The 25,809-nt window shown below is 37.3% G+C and overlaps 2 protein-coding genes across 3 annotated transcripts in view; one reads left to right on the top strand and one right to left on the bottom strand.

The window, feature by feature from the left end:
* LOC120334342 (methylthioribulose-1-phosphate dehydratase-like) overlaps positions 1-25,809 on the top strand; it is a 107,300-nt gene that overhangs the window by 79,718 nt on the left and 1,773 nt on the right. The gene's annotated exons all lie outside the window — the stretch shown is intronic.
* Positions 5,052-25,013, bottom strand: LOC120333762 (sorting nexin-27-like). The gene is made up of 15 exons (XM_039401121.2): positions 24,763-25,013; positions 23,307-23,410; positions 21,748-21,865; positions 20,439-20,552; positions 17,735-17,840; positions 16,257-16,449; positions 15,526-15,693; positions 14,439-14,668; positions 14,037-14,115; positions 13,804-13,955; positions 12,915-13,007; positions 12,313-12,462; positions 11,240-11,380; positions 10,543-10,629; positions 5,052-9,755 (listed from the first exon to the last, which is right to left on the bottom strand). Exons 1-15 carry the CDS (start codon positions 24,780-24,782, stop codon positions 9,678-9,680), a joined length of 1,833 nt encoding a protein of 610 aa, XP_039257055.2. The 5' UTR covers positions 24,783-25,013; the 3' UTR covers positions 5,052-9,677.

Consider the following 25,809-nt stretch of genomic DNA (forward strand, 5'->3'; position numbering starts at 1 on the left):
GCGGCGGTGTGGCTCAACGGGCTAAGCGTTAGGAATACGCTCGCCACCGCATCTCTAATTACTCTGCGTGGGTTCGAATCCCATGCAGGGATGGTTATGTGCGAGAGGATTGCTGGACTCCTCGCCGTCGTTGGGTGGTTCACGTAACCGCTGGTCGGTTACGGCTTCCTCCACCACCAAGTCCATGCTTCCGAAAACAAACAATACAGTAAAACTAATCCCATACCCGGAATGGTAACCGGACGAGAGGCCGTGGTTCGCCATATGGATAAGCCGTCTTATCGGCTTTCCTCTCCCCCGGGATAAATATGTAAATCCTATCCTATCCTTCTTTGATCCTATGTTTTCTCTCGAAATCGTAAGATTTATGTTTTGAACTAGTTTCAAAAAATATGTTTCGGGTTAGAAGTCTAAAATGGTGCAATAGATATAGTACTGTGTTTGAAATTGGTGTACCCTTTGCGACCCCTAAGATTCATTGCGTGCTCTGTAGTTTGTGAATCATACTGTTTTGTGATCGTTAGGTTTCGTTTTAACATTTGAGTGTTTTATTTTGATGTGTCCATATCAACATACGGTGTTTTTTATGGATTTTATTTTATAATTGAATGACGGTGATCCTGAGTTTATGCCACCTCAAATATGAAAACACTGGTAAACGGTAAAAACGGAAATAGTAAACGGTAAAATTTCATCTGGAAACCGCGCAATAACCGTCTAAAGCAAATTCTCATACCTCGGCTGGCATCATTCTTTGCAAGGGGCTCGTTTGGGGAGGCGCCCGCTACTTTGCAGGACGTTATAGGGGTGAGTTTGAGGATTTCAGTAATGGAAAAATTCGCTATTTTGACCTTTAATTACTATAAACATCTATAATTCGTTTATCCCCAAATAATTCTCGAAGTTGTGTATAAGAGAATAATATTCTGTTTGAGATAATAAATCAAATGGATATGACAAACTAATGCTGACCTTTGAATCCATAAACTAAAAACCAGGTCTTGAATCCACGGTCTGTATTTTTAAAGATTTCTCTTGAAGTGTTTGATTTGGAAGTTTCTGAAGTCTGTTCCGTTCTGAAATCTATTTGTTCCATTTCAGGTTTCTTGTTTGCATAAGAGCAAATGTCATTCATATATATACCTAATTTATTTTGTTGAATAAATAATGAAAGTTGTAAATTGTTCTAAACTCAAACGGGACCGGTTTATAAAGTTAAGAATTTGAGGCGCAGACGACATGGGTGATCGACATGGTGGAAGAACCCTGTATCACAATAGCGATAACTAAATGCGGGAGAAACGTAAATACTACAAATATACCGAATTACCCCAGAAAAGTACGATAAATTAAATTTCGAATTGAAAAATAAATATTTGCCTCGAAAAAAAAATGTTATCATATGTTTTGAAATTATTGAATTGGCAAAAGCGCGTTCATGATCGGAGATCGGTTACGGTCTGACACTCGCACTACGCAGTCCACATATATACGCATACACAACACAGTCTGCAGATAGATACAGCTCATAGTTGCATATATACAGCGCAGTGTATTAAGATCACATAGAAAGTACACATAGGATACACAACACATTACGACGCCGCGTTTCGAACAGCTCATACTCGCGACACGCTAGGCCGCACATTATCGCTACCTTCACATTCGAGCATATTAACTATTCGTTTTGATCTCTGATACCTCTTGATTACTCCAAAACAACTGAAAAAGTAATCTTTTCGTTTGGTAAATAGAAAAATTAAATCGATGAACGTTACACCGTGCAATGGCGCATCGGACTAAACGCGGTCAAGTTGCGCCGAACGTTACAGGTTCGGTTCCAACCTGGGGTAGATCTCGGAGAGTCCGCGGATTCGTAGTAGTTACAGTTATTTTTCGTATACAAGTTCAGCTCCTCGTGAGATAAATACCCGGATAAAATTGATCTGTTTGAGATGGTGCGGTGGCGCACTGGGTTAGGCGTGAGAAGATTGCGCCAAAGGCTAGAAGGTTCGAATCCACCAATCGATAGCTCTTAACGCAAGGCACAAAGGTAGTACGCCAAGAGAACAGAGGCACAATGTAAAATATCATTCGGCTCGAAACATAAAATCCTCCCCGCTTTTCATTGTTGTTAATATTATTTGATATTTCACAAAAAGACCACCCGTTGCGTCCATCGCACTGACTCTGCAGGATCATTGGGGTTTGGGGAGTCACCGATACATCACCGTTCTCCCCGGACCACGAGACAAGTCCCGTAGGTCAAAGTAGAGGACGGCTTCATCGGCAACTCGGACCTGGGTTTTGAGCCCAAGTCCAGGTGAACACCTCACCTGCGTCATTGTCAGTGCGCCACGCTAGTGGTCGGGGAATGTGTTCTAACCTCTAATACTTATCTCTCGATTACTCCAAGACAACTGAAAAAGAAGTGTATGGGGCGGGCTTTGAACTCGGGCGATGAGATCACTTAGAAGCCACAGATTCCCTGCGCCACAGCAGCCGGTGAATACAATTTTCTAACCTCTGATACTTAACTTTCGATTACTCCAAAACAACTGAAGAAAAGAGTGCATGGGTCTGGTATTGAACTCAAACGACAGGATTACTTCTTGGTCGTCTTACTGACTACGCAAGATGGGATGACGAGAGAATAATTCGTAGTAGAAAGGTACGTGACATGTATACCCGGGTTACATCGCTGTGTTTGGGATGGTGCGGTGGCGCACTCGGTTAGACGTGAGAAGATTGCGCCGAAGGCTAGAAGGTTCGAATCCACCAAGCGATAGATCTTAACGCAAGGCGCAAAGGAAGTGCGCCAAAAAACAGAGGCACAATGTAAAATATCATTCGGCTCGAAACATAAGATCCTCACCGCTTTTCATTGTTGTTAATATTATTTGATATTTCACAAAAAGACCACCCGTTGCGTCCATCGCACTGACTCTGCAGGATCATTGGGGTTTGGGGAGTCACCGATACATCACCGTCCTCCCCGGACCACGAGACAAGTCCCGTAGGTCAAAGTAGAGGACGGCTTCATCGGCAACTCGGACCTGGGTTTTGAGCCCAAGTCCAGGTGAACACCTCACCTGCGTCATTGTCAGTGCGCCACGCTAGTGGTCGGGGAATATGTTCTAACCTCTAATACTTATCTCTCGATTACTCCAAGACAACTGAAAAAGAAGTGTATGGGGCGGGCTTTGACCTCGGGCGATGGGATTACCTAGAAGCGACAGATTCCCTGCGCCACAGCGGCCGATGAAGATAAGGTTCTAACCTCTGATACTTATCTTTCGATTACTCCAAAACAACTGAGGAAAAGAGTGCATGGGTCTGGTATCGAACTCGAACGACAGGATTACTTCTCGGCCGTCTTACTGACTACGCCAGATCGGATGACGAGGGAGTAATTCGTAGTAAAAAAAGTTATTTTTCGTATAAAAGTTCAGCTCCTCGTGGGATAAATACCCGGATTACATTGATCTGTTTGAGATGGTGCGGTGGCGCACCGGGTTAAGCGTGACGTGGTTGCACCGAAGGGTAGAAGGTTCGAATCCACCATGAAGCGGGGCGCAAGGAGAGTGCGCCAAGAGAGCAGAAGCACGATATAAAATATCGTTTCGCGAATTCACCATGGAGCGAGGCACAAGGAGAGTGAGCCAAGAGGGCAAAGGCGCAAATATCGTTCGGCTCGAAAATTTTCCAAGCTTTTTATTGTTATATATTTCACAAAAAGGCCACCCTGCGGCGTCCATCGCACTGACTCTGCAGGATCATTGGGGTTTGGGGAGTCACCGATACATCACCGTCCTCACCGGACCACGAGACAAGTCCCGTAGGTCAAAGTAGAGGACGCCTTCATCGGCAACTCGGACCTGGGTTTTGAGCCCAGGTCCAGGTGAACACCTCACCTGCGTCATTGTCAGTGCGCCACGCCGGCAGCCGAGGAATGTGTTCTAACCTCTAATACTTATCCCTCAATTAATCCAAAACAATTGAAGAAAAGAATGCATGGGTCTGGTATTGAACTCGAACGACAGGATTACTTCTCAGTCGTCTTACTGACTGCACCACATCGGATGACAAGAATCTACCTCTCTGTATTGTACCTGTTTCTAGTATTTCAACTATTCATGTAATATCTTCGTGCACTATTTTAATTGGCTTAGAGTTAACCAATGATAAAATTTTAAAGTCATGTGACATGCGCAGTGCTAGAACGGACATGCGGTTGCCATGCGCGGAAATGTTATGTTTTTGAAGGTTGTCAGACTTCTAGAATCCGTTTTCAAAAATATCTGGCAACGGTCGTTTCCCCAGAAATCTTGCGCATGGCAAGTAGATGGCCGGTAATCTAATGCGCAGGTTGAGGAATATTGAATTGACCAATCAAATCTCGGCATTTTCTTGCGCATGGCAAGTAGATACTTCCGGTTAGGATATCAGTCTGCGCATGGCAGCAACATGGCAGATGCCATTCTGCGCATATCACGTGATCAGGTGTTTGAGATATGATTGGCTATCAGTTTGACAGTTTTTTACTCCGCCATAATTATATCCGTAAGATACTTCTACTGCGTTCTCATAATGGCGGCAGTATTAAGCTCTAACTTACCAATTGATGAATTTTATTTTCACCGCGATAGTTCTTCTCAGAAGATTTCGCAGCGCGGTTTGCGTAACTGATGATCGTTGTGAATTTGCCTTCACTTTCATAATTCGTAATAGTAATCGAGGGTTCCATTACATTTGCACCCACAACAATTGCACCTATGGAAATTTTATCTGTTTTACGGATATTTGAACCCATACTAACCCTAACCCATGGGTTTAGCACCCGCATATAGATTGAACCCGAGGATATACACATGGGTTCAAATGTACGGTCACCGTACTCGAAGCTGTGGTTCGCCACCTGACTGAATCATATCAGCTACTATCTTTCTCGAGATAACTATAAAAATACCATCATACCCTACCGCTGGAGTAGGATCATTTCGTTTCTACATTCCTGGTATTTCCCCCCTCCTTTACCAACAATCCTCATATTATAGACAGAATATTATTGACCAAAAATCATTTGTAATATAACTAATTATACATGAAATATTCTGTGATGAATGAAATATATAACACAGAAGCGGTTAATAAGCGTAATCAAAGGTAAAAATCAAAAGGGAACACAAAATAATGGACTTATTACTGCGGAATTATTCACAAATGGGAAATAATTGCGAGTGGGAATTATTTAAAAAATTCTGCCCGCAGAGCATATAAATGTAGATGAATAGTAAATCAAAAGTTTGCGGCACAAAGATTTACTCTTATTTTTTCTAACACCCTTTTTCAACAGCGTCAATCAAACCTGCTATGTAAATATACTCAGGTCATGCACATGTGTATAGGCATACTTATATAGTCTGGTAAATGGGATTAATCATGAAAACAAACTTATTAATAACCCCCCCTTCCTAAATACAGGATTATTCACTTTCATCAACGAAATACCTACAATCATTATCACATTATCATTTTTTTATGAGATTTTCTGCATTTCACCCGAAACAAGACAGGGCAGTCACCCACTGTTTTCAATCAAATGTTCATTCTATTGTTCGGGGCAGTTACGTTTTTCTAAAGTTTCATTTCTTGAAGCCAATTGATCCAAGTTCCAAATTCTTCTAGTTTATTTGCTGAAGTCAGTAACTCAGAAGCGATATTTTTTAAAGGTGAATTTGAATACTTAATGATTATATAGAGCCTTTTTAGCAAGATACTGGGTAGCAAGGGTGAGGCCAGAGAAAGGAGGAGTTGAAGGTCAAAGGTCTTGTTAGATCCGCAAGGCTCTTGAAAACTCACATTTACCGGACTTTCTAGTTGTTATGGTTTAACTTGGCAATTAGAAGTTGTAGGACATCCCCTTCGAAATATTCCTGGCTAGCCGCTACTGGGCAGGCTCAGAGTAAGTAGTCAACAATAGAAAGACAGTAAATAATAGAACACCATGAGTTAGGATGATACACATAGAATGCATAAAACAGAGTAAAATATATATAGGATTAGATGCTTTGTTTTTGAAAAATAAATCAGGATATATCATCTGTAGCGAAGCAGGATTCTTGCTCGTGTAACAATGTGAATAGAAACAATAAATGCGCTTTTTTAATATATCAGCAGGATTATGACTTCCATGAAATCTTTCTAAAAACATAGGATGCGAACGACCAAAGACGTTGTCATAGCTTTTAAAATAGTCTGTTTGACCAAGTAACTGGAAAGAATATTTGGATTAAAAGAAACAGAGGACCACAGATAAGCCATAAGTGCCTGAATAGTCAGTTTGGCTGAGCAGTGCAACAAAAGAATGCAATGCAGTTCATATAGCCTAATTACCAGATGATAGGCTATGGTTTCAAATATGAATAATCATATTGTCGGTTTTCATCTCAGTTGGAGTAAGTCTAAAACCTTTCAAGATATCAATGTTAGGTAGAAGCCTGTAATAACCCAAAGAGGACCACAAAGCAGTTCGAGGGTTGGCCACAATACTAGGTGCAAGTCCTTCTTTTGGGAAACTGGTGGGGTTCTTCCCACCAGTTTCATTGCTTGATTAGGTTTATTTCAGAAGGTGTTTTCACCTTGTTGAGCATGAATTGTTTGAACATAATGGGATTTGAAATCTACCAATCAAAATCCCCCTATAAATACCACTGGAATGATAAACAGGAGGGCGATGAAGGTGGCATAGGGTCATTCATTAATAGGGCTGGGCATTTTCGAATACCTGATGATTTCAGAATCAAATCGAATATTTTTTTCGAATCGAATCTCAAATACTTGGGATATATTTAATTGTATGCGACTTTTTAGTGTAATTGGTCCTGTCAATAAATAAATTACTTAAAACGTAGAATACATCATTCAGACAGATTGCTGAGAGTTCACACACAATAACACGTTTTGTCAAAATTTCACTACAGAAAATAGTCATATATCTGGAATTCACCTAGAGTCCTAGACCACAGAAAAAAAGAAAAAGATGGCGGCGATTCAAACAATTCACTATTCGATTCGAAATGCCCAGCCCTAGTCATCAGAGGTTGGGAACCACTGCTCTGGATATTCACAGGATTAGCACTATGAATTCGTACTAAAAACTGGGTGCTCCCGAAGTATGCGAACCAAGATGGCGGACATCGGAACGTAACATGGGTAACAGGTTAGGGTTAGGCGATAATTTTTTTCCAATTTTCCTTATTTTAGTCTTATTATCAGTTCGAAGATTAGCCAAGAGCCTCCCGTAGTATTTATACCTAAAATTATGGCCTAACCCTGACCTAGTACACATATTACATTCCGATGTCCGTCATCTTGGTTCGCATACTTCGGGAGCCCCAAAAACTGAGATATGGGACAACATAGGATGCTGTGAGGAGCAAAGAGGGTTGCCATAGCTTTCAAAATAATCTGGTTGGTTAAGTGCATGAGGGGGGATATTTAGATGTAGCAGAGCTATTCAGTGGTAACCTCCGAGTATTTACAAAACTGCGTATTTTTTTTTTAAATTTGTTCAGAGTTTTTTAGATGAAAGTGAAAATTCAACAAATATATAAACAAAGAAATAATTGCAAGCTAAAATCAATAAAGTACGTATCAGTATAGAATTTATTCCACAGAATGGATTGATAATTTTTTACAATTTATCAGAACAAAATAAGTCATATAAAATGAGAAACTAGAATTTTCAAAAAACCCCAGGATCAGAAATGAAAGTTTGACTCCTTGGGAGTTCACCATAAAATAAGTCAAATAATTTCTAAGTTGTTTTTTGAGAGAATAGAAAATAATTGGTGGATGAAATTTTTTGCTGACCCGTAGACATGAATCTTACAAATCTGACATCAAGTCTTATTTTTAAAGCACTTTGTATTCAAGCTGTCAATGATTCGAAAAGAGCTACCATTTTTTAAAATACTAGATTTCACCGATTCGGTTAACATTGTGAGCATCCAAAAACAGTTGTTCATTGCTTTCCATACAAAATATTAAACAAGATTTCCCAAATTACTTGTATTCAAGCGGCCAATGACACGAAAGAGCTTTCATTCTTGTATAGAATGGATTTTTCTCGTTTGGAAGATGTCGTGGGCATCTAAAAAACTTTTGTTCATTGCTTTCATTCAACGTATTTTTTGGGCCAGACAGCGCAACTCCAAAAAGATTAAAAGCTTAGCTGAGATTGGACTTAGAACACGCTTTGGGCTATAGGACGCAACAGTTTTTGAGAAGTACTGGGTACACAGCTCATTAAACAAAAAAAAATTCAATCCTTTATATGGTTATTGTATTTTAGTCGAAGATAATTTGAAACAGCGGTTTCTTTATAAAACTGCAGTATCGGTACTGGTTTTAAATGTATGTGCTGACACATACATTAGGTACACCGACTCACAAGGCGCACGATCAATTTAAAAAAAAAACTTTTAAGTGTGCCTTATGGTCTGTGAACTACGGCAGTATTATTGAAATTCATGATATCCACTGGCATTCAGAGGCTGAATCTATTTATGACTGGTTCCTAAACAGGGTCATAGCCAGGGGGGTTGGAGGTAGTGAACCCCCCCCCCACTTTCTTGAAATGTGGAAAAAAAAAATTCTGTACCATACACACTTTTCAGACCCTCAGAACCAACCCCCCCCCCCTTCCTGGTTAGAAAAATCATGGCTATGTTTCAGTTCCTCCATCACAGGCGCTTGCTAATTTTATTCCCAAGCACCAGGCTTCTCAAATTTGATACATTATTTGATTCAGTGGATAGAATAGAACTTACATGGGGTCATATATATATATTGTGTGATGGTTACTTAAGATTATGAGAAAGTTCATTTATATATATTAATTGTTATGTCACAACAGGATGATTATGATGCAATAATAATCAATGACATTGGGAATTGAAATAAAAAATAAATCATTGCACGTAAAGAGAAGAAGATTATTTCAGCAAACACAATTTTAGAGAAATCGTTTGGAAAAAAATTCGTTTTAAAATTCAATCCAATTCAAAATTATTTAAATTGACACAAAAAGCAGAAATACTATATTATTTGCAAAAATTTACTCCATAAAATTTAACAAAAATTACTGTTGGTTTCAAATATGCACCTTTGGTCAGAAATAAATTGTTGGTATTTTTCTTCTCATTGTTGTGAAAACATCGCTTTTCTCATAACTACCGGACCAATCGCTTTGAAATTTTCACTGGCGAAGGATTGTACTTTGTGCTGGCCATTACTTTTATTTATTTCAAAAATTTTTGTGAGCTTTATGGGATTTGTTTGTGCAATGACGTCATAAAAAATTGCGCACCTTGTAGCAGTTCCGCTTTTCTGTACCGGCAGTCTGCTGTGACAGGTTGCATAATCGTGCTACTCCGCTTTGGACTACGTGTCCATATATTTGAGCATCAATCTTTTGTTTTTGAATAGCTTTAATAAATTTTCTGATGCGTGTTTGTTGTCGGTTAAAGTAAACTTTTACAAAAAATCTAATTTTTCTTAAATTGGGCTTGCTGAAGACAATCTTCTATTAAACTTGCGACATCATAAAATATTTATATAGTCATTGTGATGTCACCAATAATTGCTATTATGGCATCATAAGATAGCCACAGTTACAGTCCTCCATCATCATCATCAGAATTATCTTCTGCTTCTGCGGAGGAAACTTGTTGCTTCGAAAATGTATTTCCCTGTGAAATAAGACATTATTAAGAACAGAGCAGTACATAAATGAATGTTACAAAAATATTACATCCTATTTTCACAAATTTTATTTATTAGGGACAAATAAGCACAATTTCACGATAAGAATCGGATACTTTCAGAAAAAAAGAAACAGAATCAAATCTTTTTGTTCCTGCTATAGAACTCTTGTAGTCGGTGCATTAGGTCCATGCTTCCGAAAACAAATAACTGGCTAACGGGAATATCGGTCGGAGACCGAAGACTTATCGATCGGAGGTTAGAGGATCCCCAAAACAGCGCTCTTACTCCACAGTGACACCATGTGTCCCATCACTAATTAATTAGTAACTCGCTAATTATACGACATAATTCATCTAAAATCAATAGGCTTCTGTTCCGAACTATGATGAATGCACATGCAAAATTTGGAGCAGATTCAACCTCGCTTTCGTGAGATATCGCTTTTATCTAACAGACAGACAGACAAATACCTATCAACATACTTCCCAGACAAGTTTCTGGGTGCTGGAATGCCCAGATCAGTCAGTTTACTGTTTATATAGGAGGGAAGCCGACAAAGTGATTTCATAACTGACTTCAGAACAATCTCCCATCCATGCAACAGTCAACACAGACTACAAGGTCAAGTAATCATGTCAAGGTCAAAAGATCCTGTCAAGGTCAAAAACCAAACCCAAGTCAAGAAATCATGTCACGGTCAAAAACCACGCCTAGGTCAATAAATCATGTCAAGGTCAAGAAATCATGTCAAGGTCAGCTATAAGGTCATACCTCTGATACATCACCCTCTTGCTCAGCCTCTTTGCTCCATTTTCTTTCTTCTAAAATTCTCTCAAAACAATCTTTCATGTATTCACACTGTAGAAAGAAGAATTCAATTGAAAAAAACTACAGGGTAATACCTGAATATATTCCCAGAATTTATGCATCTATGTTGATTCTAAATAGACCGGATGTGTGCAATTACTATTGAGCCAGTTACTGATGATAGACTGGTTCAAAGGCTCAAAACACAATATGAAAAATTATAAATAAAAATCAGTTTATTTACAACAGCTAGGCTATTGTTTATATAATAATAAGTAGCAAAATGTAACAATCAAGGTCATTATGACGTTATTTTCATCAATAATTTCAACGGGAATGTGTATCCATAAAAACTATTTGTAACTTAGCAGACACAAATGGTTCGGATGAAACATATCGGCAAGCCGGCTGTGATTTGCCTACCCCTTGAAATAGACTAATTCTGCAGCAAAATCATAAAAAAAACTTTAAAAATCAAAATTTTGAATTTCAGCGAGCTTGACCCTGAAAACGACCTTGATCAGAGTGATGGTATAAAATAGAAATTAATAAAAGAAATAAACAATTCAATTAAATAATAAAAATTCAATTTTATTTAAGAATCATTTTCAAAAATAAATGATGAATTACGACGCCCAACACACAAAAAATAAGAACTCACATATTCTGAAAACACTTTGACCCATCTTGGTTTTTTCTCTCCGCGTTGATATTGGAAACAGAATGCTCGATTCTCACTATCCTCCTCCTCCTCGGTCTCCCACTCTTTCATCTCGTCCCACGAAAACTGGATTACTTGATTCTGAATATTTTCATGTGTTAGTGGATGGTTGTTACTAGGTTTATCCAAAGCAGGGATAGGCAATTAATTACCTTTCCGAGTGGTCCACTTACAGATAATAGACTTGGTTACTGGGCCAGGTTCAGAACTAAATATGAAAAACTATGAATATAAAACAGCTAATTTACAACACCTAGGCCAGGGTGGTCCAAGATTGGCAGCTCCGCGGGCCACAAAATTACTTTTGCATTGTTCGCGGGCCACAATAGTGCCAAGAACTTCGCTCGTTTAACTTTGCTAGTTGCCTCAACAAGCCATAACACTAGTCATTTTAGTGACATTAGTGATGCAACAATATGTCAAAAGATTTTTTGGTTGATTTATGACGAAACAACACAAAATGCGAATTTTTGATTCCTCGATATTTTTACTGGGCAGAGATCCCAATATGAATTATAAACTAACGTTTATTTGCAAAAAACTAGAAGCTAATGTACAACAAACATCTATTGTGACACAAGCAGCAGGCACAAGTGGGCCAAATGAAACACATAGGTGGGCCAGAACTAGCCCACTTGTGTATTGAAACATATGTGAAGCCTTATTTTCGCAATCCCAGGATTCAAATTCTCTCAAGTCTGACTTCTTATGATGATAATTCAGATGGAAATTCCAAAAGTATAAAGTTGACCATTCCCGAAATAAAATTAAACAAGACTTCCATATGCTTAAATATTTGTTATTATAATTTGATTTACTAAAGAAGTCAAATTAGTCAACAAGTCGTGAAGTTGTGAAGTCAGGGCCAAAATATTCATCAAGTAAAGTCGACAACATTTTCTGAAGGCTCAAAGTTTGAAATCGAATATGAATTATTACGCCTACACAGCTATTCTTATAAATATCACTTTTATCAGCTTTCCTCTCCCCCACAACAAAAAATTACCACAAACCTCAAGTTCTCCTTCTTCAGAGCAGGCGTACAATTTGAAAGTCTCGTACGAAGCCACGACGATAACGTGACCTTTCTTTCGAGAGTCACACGGACAGTGCGGAAACGTCACATGGTTATAATCATTCGCCTGTGACACCATCTCCATGTACTGGAATAAAAAAGATTAATAAATTGAATTTCTATGAAACGTTTGGACACAATTACCTTTAAAATGGCTCTGTATAAACGACCACTATATCTCAGATTTATGATATGATAAATCAATTTGAATCGATTACATAATGGTACAGTATAACCAAAGCAGGTCATGTTACATTTTTCAGGAAATGACTTTTTGGATCTTCTGTCAATAGAAACCAGTGACCCCCTTTTTTCTGGGTTTCTCCAACTTGAACCTGTTTAGTTTTGATTTTATGGTGTGTTTTATGTCACATTTTTCAAAAAATTTTGTCATTATGGACCAGGAGAACACCCTAGGACAGAAATGTGACAGAAAACCTCAAATGTGACATAAGCTAATTTGCTTTCACTGAGTGATATCAGCGTTTACTTGTTCAGAGTAAAGCTGTAAAACCTTCATAAAAGAGGAGACACACTTACATCACTAGTTTTGTTCTGTGATGCCAACATCTTCAACTGAGCGAGGGCTCGTCCTGTTGTTTTTATGTGGCCTTGCTTGACATCTTCAATTGCCTATAAAGTGAAACTATTAACGCACAATTTTTCACTCAAAACGTCTATCGAATTTTCAAATTTGTCCAAAAAAAGGAATTCTGATCAGATGGCTCTCATTTAGTCCAATGTTGGCAGTGACAAAATGCATTCAATTTATTTAAAAACACATCTATATATGAGGCAAGCAGTTCTCAATTGGGGTGCCCTTCGCCCAAGAGCAGTTGGAAGGGGGGTGCAATGCTTGGCCAAAAACAGATTTTGCTTTTCAATCGACAAGAAAACCCATCATTCTTTCTAGTTTTATTGCTTGATTCGACATGGTGCTTTCACATTGGTGAGCATGGATTGTTTAAACCTATTGAAATTCGGAATCTATTAACCGAAATAAAACTATAAATATAACTGGTATGATAAACAAGGGCCATGAGTGCTGAAAGTCTCCGTAAGTGGGACGCGAGCAATAAAAGGTTGAAAACAGCTGATATGAGGAGTGTTTCCATACTTTCACCGTGAACCAGGTTCTGGTCAAGTAGTCACTGATGTAAGGAGTTTCTATAACTCGAAGGGGCTTATAAAAAATTGCAATTCATATCAACCAGGGACCAACATAAATTGAATGTTCAAACAGGCTCCAAATTCATTGTATTCGATATTGTTTGTTTCGTTTTAAATGTGATCAACATGAAAATATAGTGATTTATGTAATTTCCCACATAAACTTGCCCCAAATTTAGAATGTATTTAATATTTAAAATTTAAAAATATTTTCTTGGTATGTATTCGGAATATTAAACTATTCATGGTATCAACTTACTTGCTGATAAACATATTCTGAAATTTTTGAATCTCCAGATAAAACATCACTTTCTTGATTTCGTGAAAATAACCACTTCCTGATTTTTACCTCCCGCTTCTTACGACCTTTCAACTTTGGCACTATAAGGTCATCAGTTCTCAGCTTCACAACTAAAAAAGCGAACATACATGATTTGATTTGAGAAATTTATATAAGAAAATATTCTTCAGTTAAGATAGTATTATACTCACAAAAATTTTCTCTTGTCGGACAAAAAAGGCCGAAAAATATTTTTTTGTTTTCTGGTATTCCCAACTTGTCAAAGACATGCTGAAACAAAATTGAAGTTATTAGAGATTTAATAATCACCAAAAATGAAGTAGAAAAAAGGGCGCTCCAAAAGTGTGTGTACCAATATGGAGGTAAAAATTTTGTTCGCCTACTTTACATTAAGTTGTGTAAAGTGACTGAAACCTATGGGCAGGGAGTATATTCACTTGGCTAAAACAAACAGTCCCCGAACTCATAACAGAACTAAAATGAGGAAAATCAAAATAAAATTACAGCCTAACCCTAACCTGGTACACATACTACGGGAGTACCGAGAAACATGTCAGTACGAACAAAATTTGGATTTAAAAAAAAGAACTTACTTCAAGTACATCATTAGCTTTTGTCTGTCTTTCAATAGTCATTATGATGTCACTATTATCAAACAATGAGATAGATATTTGGTTTGGTTTTAACGTTGGAATGGATGGTTTGGCTGGTTTTTTGGTTTCCGTGACTTTTTCTGAGGGTTTTTGTTCTTCCGTAGAATTGGATTTTGATTCGGCTCCACCATTCAGTTGCCTTGTGTCCACTTCCGCTTTTTGAGGTGAAACTGGAAAAAAATAGTATATTTTAATCATATTTTCGTGTGCTTAATCTGAGCAAGGCTGTAGATAAGTAGTTCATGATAGCTAAGTAAACATATAAGATACGCAAAACACCTATCCGTCTGTTCCGGGCAAATTTTTCAAAATTCCTGATAAAAAACAAGAGTGCAATACTAAAATATATGGGCAAAAACATTGAATAAATAATGTAACCAACGTCAGCAACATTACATTTGAGTGAAGTATCAAACTGTAGTTGCTGACTATAAAAACGAGAATATCGGTTGGAAACCGAAGACTTATCGATCGATAGTTAGAGGATCCCCCAAAACAGAAACTGCAGTTTCGATTCATCCGCTCTTGTAACTTGCGCACTGCGCATCGCACACACACACTCGGCGGGTCTCAAAATTCTCTCGCTTCACAAAAATCTAGATCACTATATCAATAATTGATTGATAACTCGCTAATTATACGACATAATTCGCCCAAAATCAATAGGTTTCTGGTCCGAGATAAGATGAATGCACATGCAAAATTTGGAGCAGATTCAACCTCGCATTCGCGAGATATCGCGTTCATCTAACAGACACACAGACAGACAGACATACATACAGACAAATACCTATCAATATACTTATCGATCTTAAGATCGATAAGTAACAATATTTAGGTGAAATTGTGTTGGGCACAAGAAAATCTGAAAAATAAACTAAATAAATAAGTGGCTTCATACAACTTTAATAATGGAAATTTCAAATCAATCAATTAGTTGAAAAGAAAAATGATTTTTCACAACCATGACAACAATCTAGCTAACGGCCCACTTCTTCTGCAAAATGAAGAAAAATGTCAAACCTACCTTTCGTTGATCCGAGTTCTTCATCAGGGTTATATTTGTGTAATTCTGGTTCGTCAGCTGATTCCGAAGATTTCTTCGATATCTCGGCCTCATAATCCAGATTTATCGAATTAAGATTCAGGAAATCTTGGACTAAATCACATTCCATGATCACTCTGATGTTAAAAGCTGAAAAATTTGATGAATACATTGGAAACTGAATGATATCTAGGCAAGACAGATAGGATCTTCAATGAATTTAAATTAATATTAATCAAAATTGACCAATCTAAAGCAGGGGTGTGCAACGTTTTTCGTCGATGGGCCAACTTCAGACAACTAGCAGGGCCACAGAAAAAAAATGCACTGAATTAAAAAACTCTCGCAATGTAAAAGCTATCACTTAGCTTTACGGAAATAAAAGCACCGAACAAAACGGCGAAAGATTTAACGCAGTAACACAAGAGCAAAAATCATAATGTATTTTTACTCAAATCAGCGCCTTTTTAAACATGGGCTATCGAATTAAGATTTAATGCTTGATGGGGAATAATCTTAGTGGTAACAAGGGCCATACCCATACCAAATTGCTTGGCGGGACGGGTTGGGGCTTGCGAGCTGCCTATTGCGGCGTAACCCTGATCAATATCAAAATTATTTTAATTGCAGGATAGAATCCTGAAACACCAAAAAATTCAGATACATACATCGTTACAAATGATGCAAAAAAGATCACATATTTTTTTACTTACTATTTTTGATGAAATTCTGCAGAGAAATTCTTCGTTTTTCCAACTGTTGATCTGACATTTGGAACGGCCATTTCCCGGGAAACTTAGGAAATTGGAAATCAGTGAAAATCTTTTCTAATTCGGTGTATAATGACAAGAACTCACTGTATCGACGTCTCGCTACGACTTTCTCTGAGAGAGTGATTACGTAGATCTAAATCCAAAGGTGAAATTTCATAGCATTGTAGCGGTGCCTGTCTCAAAATTATAAAAGTATTTGCTACAAGCCAATATATAGTATGGCAGCGGTTCTCTAAACATTTTGTTCGTGCGCCGCCAAATTATCAAGGGAAAAAAATCATGGCACACTTACGCAAAAAAATTACAGCTTCTAAACTCAATTTTGTGATCGTTAATGTGTACCCTATGCCTTTAAAGTTTTAGGACATGTAGGCCTAAGGAATAAAGGAAAAAGTTCAACTCTTCATATACACAGTATTGAAAGTAAGAAACAATAAAACATTTATAGTAAATACAATGTGTAAAATATTCAATCATTTTAGTAATGTTTAACACAATTCTGTTAATTTTTGCCACTGCGAACCATTCGGAAAACTCTGTAGTATGGAAATGTAACCTGTGACAAAACATTGTGCCGTTTATCAGTTTCCCTCTTATTTCTTCGTGTGTGAACACTTTAATAACTATCCCCTGTGTATAGCCTCTTCGCATGCCTGTTGAGCGCATTGTAATTACTGCAAGCAATACTTATTGGCGCTAAGCGCTGGTTATTGTTTAGGTTCAATATCATGCACCACATAAAACTTGTGTCTTGTGGTAATTTATATAATTTTATTGCATATTTTGTTATCCTTAACTTTATCTGTTTACTGGCAACAGTAATTTATCCACTGAGTCATACTTGGCATGGTTTTATATCTGAGTCATGTTTTGTTGGTGCTTTAACATTTTTCATTATGATTGTATAATGCTTTGAAGAAGTGCTGTTAACATAAATGAACTAAAACCCAGTATCTGTGAATGGATTCGTTTGTAAACTAATAATCAAAACATAGGTTACAACGCCAATGAAAGCATAACTCACAACTGAGCATCTCGCAATAAACGTTTTTAGGGTGCTGAAAACCTACGTTCAAGTTACTGCCTTCAATGCATGATACGCAACCCTTATTCTGAAGACAGGATTTGACATTGAAAGTGCGTATTATACATGGTGAAATATGGCCAAGTTTGAATATTTAGAAAGTTAAAATTTTCGATATGCACGTAGTATGTGTACCAGTTTAGGGCATAATTTTATTCCGATTTTTTTTTATTTTAGTTCTATTACGAGTTCGAGGACTGTCTGTGTTAGGCGAGTGAACATACCCCATAGGTTTCAGTCCCCTTACACTACTTGATGTAAAGAGGCCAACAAATTTAGTTACCCCCATATTGGTACACATACTTCTGGAGCGCAAAATTTTCCACCGACTTACCACGTATTTCATTCCGTTCTCCTCCACATGCTCGAAGCTCGGAAGATCAAGTCGGATCGTGATAACATCAGTGTAGTCGTAGAAGAATTCATCTTCTGGATCGAGTCTGTGACATAACAATGTTATTGAATTTAAAAAACAAAGCGAATGTAACTTATATAGCAGGGGTGGGCACGGTTTTAAAACCAGGGACCAAATATTTTGCCCATTTAGACTGGCGGGCCATGAATGTGTGACGTAAAAAGTTACATTTTATGAACAATATTTACAGTATTACAAAGCAAAGGTGGAAAACAATACGTTTCACCCCAAAACTAAATATAACCGCAATCTCAACAAATTCCTTGAGCTATTTTAGCTGAAATAATCAAAATTTGGTTTTAGTTTGGTTGTGGCATCATCAGGCGGGCCAGATTGAATTACCTAGCGGGCCGGATTTGGCCCGCGGGCCGTACTTTGCCCATGTCTGTTATAGAGAGAAATAACTTTTGTTCTGGATTTCTGAAACTTTCAGGAACAATTATACATAAACAGATGTTCAACTTGAAGTGTTAAATAAATTTCCTATTTTATTTTTTCAAATATCCAAACTCTTTACATGAAGATTTACTTCAATAAATTAATTGATAAAAACACCGCAATTTAGAAAATATTCGTTACGTGAAAATATAAATTCATTTAGTTTCATTTATAAATTCAGTTATGGCCATCCTTGAATACATTTAAACATTATCAAGAGTCATAATTTAAAATAAACACTCTCACTAAACCTAATAACATTGAGTCATTGAGACTTCGAAAATGTTTGAATCAATAATAGAAATCAATATGAGGCGCCGACTGCATGGTTCATCTATGTGTGATAATTGGTTATTATCAGTGTAATAAATAATACATGATCTTCATGAAATTCTGTATCAAATGAATATATCCCTGACCCTTGACCCCAGAAAATTTTTCCCTAAACTTTACTCTTGCAAAATTTTGATTCTTATTTTAAGAATGTTTTGGGGAGTGCTCATAAACAGTTTTATACGTTCGGTACCATTATTTTTGTTAAAAATATTCAACATCGTTAGCCCAGTCTATCGCAGCTTTTTTGATACTAATTCTTGATTATTGCAGCTAAACTAAAGCTTCCTGGAAGATATCATGATCATGACACTTGAGTTATTTGATTCACAACTGATTTTTGGAAACACAAACGAAGACTAACAGATAATACGCATAACTACGAAACGAGGCAATGTTTACAACCATGCTTGAATGTCTGTCTAAGCGAAAGAAGTGTCCGAGTCCAGTGGACGAGAGAAACATTTTCAGTTGGGTCCCAAACCAATTAAAAGTTGCTAGAATTAGAATTAATAGTTAAACGAGAATATCGGTCAGAGACCGAAGACTTATCAATCGAAAGTTAGGGGATCCCCCAAAACAGCACTCTTACTCCATAGTGACACCTTGTGTCTAATTACTAATTATATAATAACTCGCTGATTGTACGACATATTTAATCCAAAATCAATAGGCTTCTGGTCCGACATATGATGAATGCAATCTGGAGCAAATTCAATCTCGCTTTCGTGAGATATCGCGTGCATCTAACAGACAGACAGACAAATCCCTATCAACATACTTACCGATTAAAATCGATAAGTAATTAGTTGAATTTTATTGTATCAGAAATGAATGATAATGCTGTTTTTTGCTACTTAATAGTAATTTTCATTTCAATTATTAAAAGTGCCGATCTTTGAGAGAAGAAGTTTTTGTTTTTCTCATAGTTTTTCCCTAGCATGAGAAAGGTAATGAGCCACAGCAGTTTGTGCAAAAAAAATGGACCACGAAAGATTGAGAACCATGGGTCTAAGTGGCCACATATTTTACTTATTAATTAATTTATTTATGCAAACGAATAGCACCCACACATTCTAGCGCCGCCGTCCTACGTTCAAATTACCGTATTTCTCCACGTATAGTAAGCACCCATAGATGATACGCACCCCTGATTTAGTACATTTTTAACAAGATTTTTTCAAACTCCATGCATAATACGCATATCAAAATTCCGTTCTCTCTTGCCTTGTAGGTGTTTTTTCCGGACGTTTCAGGCATTCTGTCTGCTTGCCTTTTGTTAACCATATATATGGTAATATGTTTTATGTATTTGCCTGTGAAACATCTGCCAATCATGATGTGATGGAATTTGAAATTTAAGTTTCTTGTAAAGTTATTTGCCCCTCCCCCTTTGAAAGCTGACAAGGCTCGATATCAGAACGTGTTTTCAGCCGCCCACTTCAAAGAGAAGCCTTAGGTGACTAATATGGTGATTTATTATGGTAAAGTTTTGCCCATTCGGCGAAACGAGAGAAACAGACCAGACAATGACAGCAGTTAACGGATGTACATCGTGTTTTTTTCAATTTTATTTCACCATTTTTTTGCGCCTTCATCAATGGGTATGCTTCTACCGAATCAAGCATGATCTGATTCTAACAGACTTTGCCACATAAAATTAAGAACTTAAGATCAATAAATGTGACAATTATTAGCCAGGTAAAGCATAAAATGAGAATTAAAATTTTTTGTTATTTTCTAAACCAATGTATAATCGAACCCCCATATTTGTGAGACTAAATATGACCATAAAAGTGCGTATTATACACGGAGAAATACGGTAATTTATTTCTGCAAACAAGTAACTGACCTGTGAGCATCTTTAGCCGGAACAGATATCACAGTCAACTTTAATTCATCTCCTCCTGCTTTTATTAGATCAACAACTTGTCGATGAGTTGCACCTTCCACATTTTCCTCATTCCTGTATTTTACAATATCAAATAGTTAAAAGTTGGGCGCTCCAGAAGTGTGTTTACCAGTATCGAGGTAACTAATTTTGTTCGCCTACCGTATATGCTCGATTTACCGCCAGATCTTGATTAAGGGCCCGTTTGAATAGCTGCCTGTGTGAACAGAACATAAAAATAAATAGGGCCGGTGCTTGATTACCCACCCTGTGTAAAAGCTGATTTTCCAGTGGTAGAGAACAATAGGAAATAAGAAGCTTTTTGTCACAACGCTGTTGAATTTTAAGCGCCGGTAGATAACACTCACGCCTTAGGCGTCCAAGTACATAACAGATAGCATTGATTACGTAACACCATGGTTCTCAAACTGGGCGTCACGACGCCCAAGTGCGACGTTTCAATATTGATTCAAGTGTCGCAAAACTTTTCTTCTTTTGCAGATTTGTACCTGCGGTGCGTAACAAAAAGTCAAAATTTTCGTTATTCTCGTTTAAATCATACTTGAGAACTGGAAATAACAATATATTAATTTTTGTAACGATCGAAAATAACAAGCGCCCGTGCTTGAATGAAGGCGATTTGAATAAGGGCCCGGTTAGTGAGTTGGTTGAAAAAAATATGGGCCCGGGCTATAAAACGAGCAAATACGGTATTTTACATCAAGTTGTGTAAAGGTACTGAAACCTATGGGTAGGGGATTATCACTCGTCTAACACAGACAGTCCCCGAACTCGTAATAGAACTGAAGTAAGAAAAATCGTAACAAAATTATTGCCCAACCCTAACCTGGTACACATACTACGGGAGTATTCTAAAGTTGATCTAAATGAAGCAGATTTTAGTTAAGATAATAAAAGATTTATTATAAATTGAATCAGATATTCGTTGTAAAACAATAAAAATAACAAAGAAACAGAAAACATTGAATCTAGCAATTACTGAGGGATCGTGAAAGACTTTGAGCAGCAAATATAGCAAAAGGACAATTTAAAAAAAAATCAACTTAAAACTAAGCTATTATAAATGTAGCATTTAAAGTTGGCTTCGGCAGTGGAATATTCAGTATAAAAAATGATTTCATCAATCGAGATCGCTCAAAATTAAAACTACCGACTATTAGCTCGGTATCTGCAGTCCAAAGGCAATTCCTTTTACGTTTTACCTTAATAAGCAAACTATGTATTATAAAATCATTACTTTTATACTCACACTTCTAGTATTCTGTCTCCTGGACGAACTCCTGCCGTCTCTGCCGCTCCATCTTCTAATATTGCACTGACATGTTGCAGGGGAGCGTAGAGGACTCCATTGATGCTTTTTAGTTGACCTAAACAACAATTGCATATATTAGTCTTGTTGCCAGTCCAAGTCCATGAATACAGCACAGTATGATTCCTGTCAAAGTTTGACTTCGGTTATCGAAGACACAACTCTGTGCCATCTATTATCTTTCTAGTAAATATGAAATTTCGTTATTGATTGGCTTTGAAATTTTCAGTGGTTGAAGATAAAATTCTTCTCCAGAAGGCTATTACTTTCTTTTTCGCTATGACGTCATCAAAATTATTGCCACTGGGTGGCGCTACGTGGCCATATATTTGAGCATAGCTCTCTTGTTTAACTTTACTAACCAGACCACAGTTCCATAATTCCATAACTCATAGTCTCAGCCCTCAACAGCAATGTTAAATCATAAGTTACAGTTTGGCATATCGGTATTCAAATCAACGCTGGGAATGAATGTATTTTCAACTACTCAGAGGTAAATCAGAAATTAAAGAAGGAATTTTTATTCCTTCAGAGTTGATATGATCATACTCGGTCAAAACTTTTGACAATCATAAAGCAATATGTTAACTTGGATATACCAAAGTTTTCATTGTCAATATTTCATTTTTCGAGTTTGAGGATCAAACTTTTGAGTCAGCCATAACGTTGTCAAAATTTTCATCAATCGGAAGTCGGGAATTCGATTGTAATTTAAATGGCTTATGATTTAGAGCAGGGGTGGGCAAGGTTTTCGACCAAGGGACCAAAAATTTTGCCCATCCAGATTGGTGGGCCATGTAAGGAGGCACAGTTCTTACCATTTCATGGCAGCTCCTGCCATGAACGAACCGCGGCAGCTCTTTCCATGGTTTTATAGGGCTATTCAGTATTCAGTAATCAGTATTAACGGTATATTCACAAATTAATGTACCAGATTTTAATCGATCATGTGGAGTTATATCTACTTAAACCCTAACCCCAGCCCTAAATCCATCAAAACTGTATTCATAAGAAAAACGTTCCAATTTACCCAATATTTGTCACCATAAGTGACAGCCCTGTCTTTACGGCCCACCTGCCGTAACCAGCAAAGCCATAGGTTTTCAATTTGATGCCGCGGTAACGGCAGCTCGTCATTGGTTTGTGGCAGTTAAAAAGTCAGTCGCCATAGGTTTGGCCGTAGCTACCATGGTATGGAAATACCGCCATGGTTTTGCGGCAGCTGCAGGCGCCACAGAATACTTGAAAAAGCACTTGCATGTAAGTGTGTTGTAAAATATTACATTATGGACAAATTTACACGGTTACAAAAGCGAAAGTAGAAAAGCCAAAACTGAAATTTAATCGCAATCTCAACAAATTCCTTAAGCTATTTTTCAGCTAAAATATCAAAATTTGGTTAATTGTGGTAGCGGGCCAGATTGAATTACCCAATGTCAGATTTAGAGTCGGATATAACATTTCCTCGATTCTACATAAATGAATACAGGAATACAAACCTCCTTCACTGACTTGTCCTCTGACATTGAATCCAAATCCAGTGTCAGTTTTCTTGATAAGCACAGTACGAGGACCTTTGTAAATGTCAGCACTTTTCTGAACCCTACAATAAAAAAAAAAGATTAAAAAATAACACAGGTATTCAATAGTGCCATGTTGGAATGGACGACATTTGTCGGCATGGGTCTCGTGTAGTTTCGTACCTAACGTACTTCTAGTAGGCGTAGCATAACAATTTTTTGACATGCCAATCCTAACCCTCATCTGACTACGCCATCCAAAAATTACATCACTACGACGTCACAATCACGTCATAGAACTTGCCAAATACTCGTACGATCGCCCGAAATAGCATCGGCGCCGACGATAAAGAACTGACTGACGTCAGCGACCTCTCTCCTATCGGGATCGTTGCGACGAGAAAACGAGACAAATGGCTGTTCGATTTCGGGTTCTCGTCGGCGCGTCTTGGATGACAGTTCGCATAGTTTGAAGGGCTCTATTACGTCACTGTGACGTCGTAGTGACGTAATTTTTGGATGGTGTGGTCAGGTGGGGGTTAGGATTGATATGTAAAAAAATTGTCATGTTACGCCCACTAGAAGTATGTTAGGTAAGAAACTACATGAGACCCTGTCGGCATAATATAAATTAATCGCAATGTGCATCAGTCATTATGTGCAAAATTTTTAGATTTTTTATCTGAATATTCTTAAATGTTGCAATAAATTAGTTCGTTGAATTAGACTATTTTTACTGAGGAATTCAATCGTTAGGCAGTTTTTGTTATATTTTATTGTACAGCTCTGATTTGCAATTTTTGTACAGATATGGAGAAAAGCTGAAATCAGTGTTATAATTCAGGTAAAAAATTAAATGTATTAAAAATAGTCAGCAATTGAAAAAAACCAGTCCAGCGAAGTGAGAGGGTGATTAAATGACACCAAACAAAAATGGGATGAGAAAATAAAGCCCAAACTTTAATATGTTTAAAATAAGTCTCTCTCTTGCGCGGAACGCTATTGGTACTCTATTTGGCATGACCTGCTTAGTTGGAAATTGATTTTGATTTAACTAAACTCGTCTGTCGAGAATTTCATTTCTCGCCGAACATGCCTTTTTTAATAAAACATAAAAATTTCACATGACAATTTTGTTTGGAGTTATTTCGGTATTTAAACAGTTTCGGCTCTTAGTTCACATCAGACTTTTCAGCTTTTGTTTGTGTTAATTTAAGTAGTTTCGACGCTTACTTCTCTAGACTCGAAAAAACTATGAAACTGAATAAATCTAAATTTTTAAGCCCATAAACAATAACACAGAATGATTTTTTGAAGTAAAGTTTCGCAGTCAATAAAGCTGACAGTTTTACTGATTTTACTTCAATTTAAAACAATTCTGAAATTCAATTCGATTTCAGGCCCGAAAAATAAATCAAAGAATAATATTTCTTACCTTTTGATATCATGCGCCATGAATTCGTCTTATTTTCCCGATTTATTCCAGATTTGTGTTAAAATATCGACAAATATACAAAAAAAACACGAACCCACAGAGACTTATATGACTCATTCAGTAACGAGAATGTCCGCTCAGGTCGATAAACAATATAAAGAAAAAACAAAAGTCATCGATGCGTGAAGGATTTGCACTGACGTCATTCGAGACACTGATATGTTTTCAAACTTATTTAACTTTAAATTTAGGATATTTTACTAACTATAATAGATTATTTGATGATGAAAATCCAATCTTATATCGACGAATAACTTTGTAAGAATAATGCATGAGCGGCCTTGACTTGACATCTTTTTGGTGAAGAATGTGATTTGCGTGAAAATATTCCCCACGAAGCATCATTTTGTTCAAGAATCTTACTCTTCATTCTTATCATAGAAATTTGGCTGAAGTTGTGTATAAGAATAACCTTTCGAATACTATTTTACCAATGTGTCCATATAATTATTCGCGCAAAAGATTTTCTCGATAAATGATTCCTCCGTTTTGGGAAAAGATTGTCAAAAAATCGACTGTAACGTCCACAGAAATAGTAAACATCGATTGTCAGTTCCTAATTGTCAATTCACAATCAGGCATTTAAACTTAGAAACGAACGGATAATGAGCACGTAGTTAAAAGATTGAACACATTCACCAAAACCAACTTTGGAAACCAGCTGGTGCATCTATATCTGGCAAGGACAAACTACGGCCCGCGAGCCAAATCCGACTCGTTGTGTAATTCAATCTATCCCTGCCTGATTCTGCCACAACCAAACTTTGATGTTTTAGCTAAATGAGAAATTTGCTGGGATTGCGATTAAATTTAGTTTTGGCACAGGGCTTATTGTTTTCCACTTTTGCAACACTGTAAACATTTCTCAGAAAATGTAACTTTTTATGCCACACTTACATGGCCCGCCAGTCGAGATGTGCAAATTTTTTGGCCCCTGGTTCAAAAACCTTACCCACACCTGAATTCTATAGTGTCATAATACTTCCA

This window comes from Styela clava, chromosome 15 (assembly GCF_964204865.1).
Source record: "Styela clava chromosome 15, kaStyClav1.hap1.2, whole genome shotgun sequence".
Lineage (NCBI taxonomy): Eukaryota > Metazoa > Chordata > Ascidiacea > Stolidobranchia > Styelidae > Styela > Styela clava.

Bases quoted from the DNA above. Each gene is read 5' to 3' on its own strand.
- LOC120333762 (XM_039401121.2), bottom strand. From the start codon at position 24,782: ATGGCGCATGATATCAAAAG. The intron at 20,553-21,747 runs GTGAGTATAAAA...TGTAAAATACAG, and splicing joins GGAGACAGAATACTAGAAGT to GAATGAGGAAAATGTGGAAG. The intron at 15,694-16,256 runs GTAAGTAAAAAA...CAAATTTTTCAG, and splicing joins GCAGAATTTCATCAAAAATA to CTTTTAACATCAGAGTGATC.